Genomic DNA, 1,868 nt, shown 5'->3' with positions numbered 1-1,868 from the left:
TATATATATATATATATATATATGTATAGTATGTGTATATATACATATACTGGCATATGCTGCCACCCCTGAAAAAATCCCTGCCACCCTCTTGCCACCCCATAAATATTTTTCTAGATCCGCCCCTGTTCAGTCCGTTAGGATATCAGGTTTTCAGGCTTGATATTTATTTTTGCGATTATTAATAAGCCTCCCTGAACACAGTGGTGGTTGATTAGTTCATTTTAAACTCCTGCTCTGCTCGTTATTTTGGTAATGGAACCGAAACGCACAGAATTGCACAACACCTTGTTGAAACAATAATCACTGAGATTATTATTGTTGATGGATCATTAATTTTAACACGTTTTGTTGATTTTTTTGTTGTTCTTTAATAAAGTTACAAACGTTTTGATAAGGAGCCAGAGGAGGAAGTGCTTGTCTCAGCGTCCTGGCGGCGTTCAGTTTGTCACCTAATGCCGAGATCGACTCAAAACCTTCTGCTATCGACGTATTGCACCGCTGCTCTAGCAAAGCATGAACAGTTCAGAAACAATATGAAATGGGGAAAAAAGTTATTTATTAACTGATTAAGTCGTGTTTTAAATTGTTCTTCAAAAACTAATCAGTCACGGCTGCACAGTGAACCCAATAAATTTTTACAGCTGACAGCCGCTCCACTCTCTTGCAGGTACTGCGTACCCGCGCTAAATCTTTTAGGGGTACGCAGTACCCTGCCGTACCCCCCTACTTTCACCCCTGCTAATAACTGCTTAAAAATATAACAGCAGCAGCAGCATGGAGTAAAAGGAGAAAATCTGTACAACAACTCAAAATGAAATGTCAGATAAAACAGGCCACCAGGCTGGCAGTTTTTCAGATGTTTAAACTAATCAATAGTTGTCAATATCGACAGATCTGAAAGACTTATGTTTTTCAGCCGTGAAAGCACTGTTCATCCCGCTAACAGTGTGACAGACACGAGAGCTTTACAGTTCATCACCGCACTGTTCCCTTATCGTCACTCAAACGGCAAGAAAATACAGCAATTCACCAACAGGCCTAAAGAGAAAGATAGAAGGAAATGATGTATAAACACCAACACCGCTGGGTGTAAAATAGTTTATGATCACATTTATTGGAGGTCAAGTGTACTAAAGCAGTGATTTTATAGGAACTACCAAAGATTTTATGAGGAGGGGAAAGAAATGTGTTTTTTGAAAGTTATGAGCACAACTTCAAACTATAATTAGCCAATTCCACGCTCTCTCCCTCTCGTTGTGAAATACAAGTTTGATTTTTATCACTTTATGCTTTCACAGCTCTGAGTTTGACACCAAAACACAGCTTTCCTACCATAACTGAGAGGTTTTCGGTGGTGGGTCCCAGCGCCTCCAGAGACTCGGGTTCGTCGATGGGTCTCCTGTAGTGGAAGGCCGTCCCGGAAATGTCAAACTTCCTGGGCCAGTCAATAGTCCAAGCTCCGTTGATGTAGTAATCATCCTCTTCGGATTTTAAAGCTGAGATATTACAACAACAAAAAAAAAGGAAAAAAAAGAAATAGGAAAAAAAACATTACATTTTTTTTCTGAAGCTACAGTTCTGGTCTGAAAAATACATTTGAACTGACAATATATCTGCACACTTAAGACCAAAGTTATTCATACCCCTGGTGTATTTATTTAGGTTTAAAACAGTAGTGTTTTAATTTTACTGACATTTTTCTTCTGATTTGAAGTAAGCAAACTGACTTAGATCTGACAGAGAATCTGTGGAGGGAGCAACAGTTTAGGGTGATGGCAAAGAGGATTTATGAGTTTATAGACTGGGAGCTTGTCACCAAATACCAGAGGAAACATTGAAAAAAAAATAAAAAATGTACATAGCCT

At 38.8% G+C, this 1,868-nt stretch overlaps 1 protein-coding gene across 4 annotated transcripts in view; it reads right to left on the bottom strand.

The window, feature by feature from the left end:
* adamts6 (ADAM metallopeptidase with thrombospondin type 1 motif, 6) overlaps positions 1-1,868 on the bottom strand; it is a 90,439-nt gene that overhangs the window by 23,316 nt on the left and 65,255 nt on the right. For all 4 annotated transcript variants that reach the window (XM_008423379.2, XM_017307675.1, XM_008423378.2 and 1 more), the window contains exon 19: positions 1,336-1,499. In XM_008423379.2, coding sequence (XP_008421601.1) covers positions 1,336-1,499 — 164 coding nt within the window. The remainder of the gene's footprint in view (positions 1-1,335; positions 1,500-1,868) is intronic.

Source organism: Poecilia reticulata, linkage group LG12, assembly GCF_000633615.1.
Source record: "Poecilia reticulata strain Guanapo linkage group LG12, Guppy_female_1.0+MT, whole genome shotgun sequence".
NCBI lineage: Eukaryota > Metazoa > Chordata > Actinopteri > Cyprinodontiformes > Poeciliidae > Poecilia > Poecilia reticulata.
This window is presented reverse-complemented; position numbering and strand designations above follow the sequence as displayed.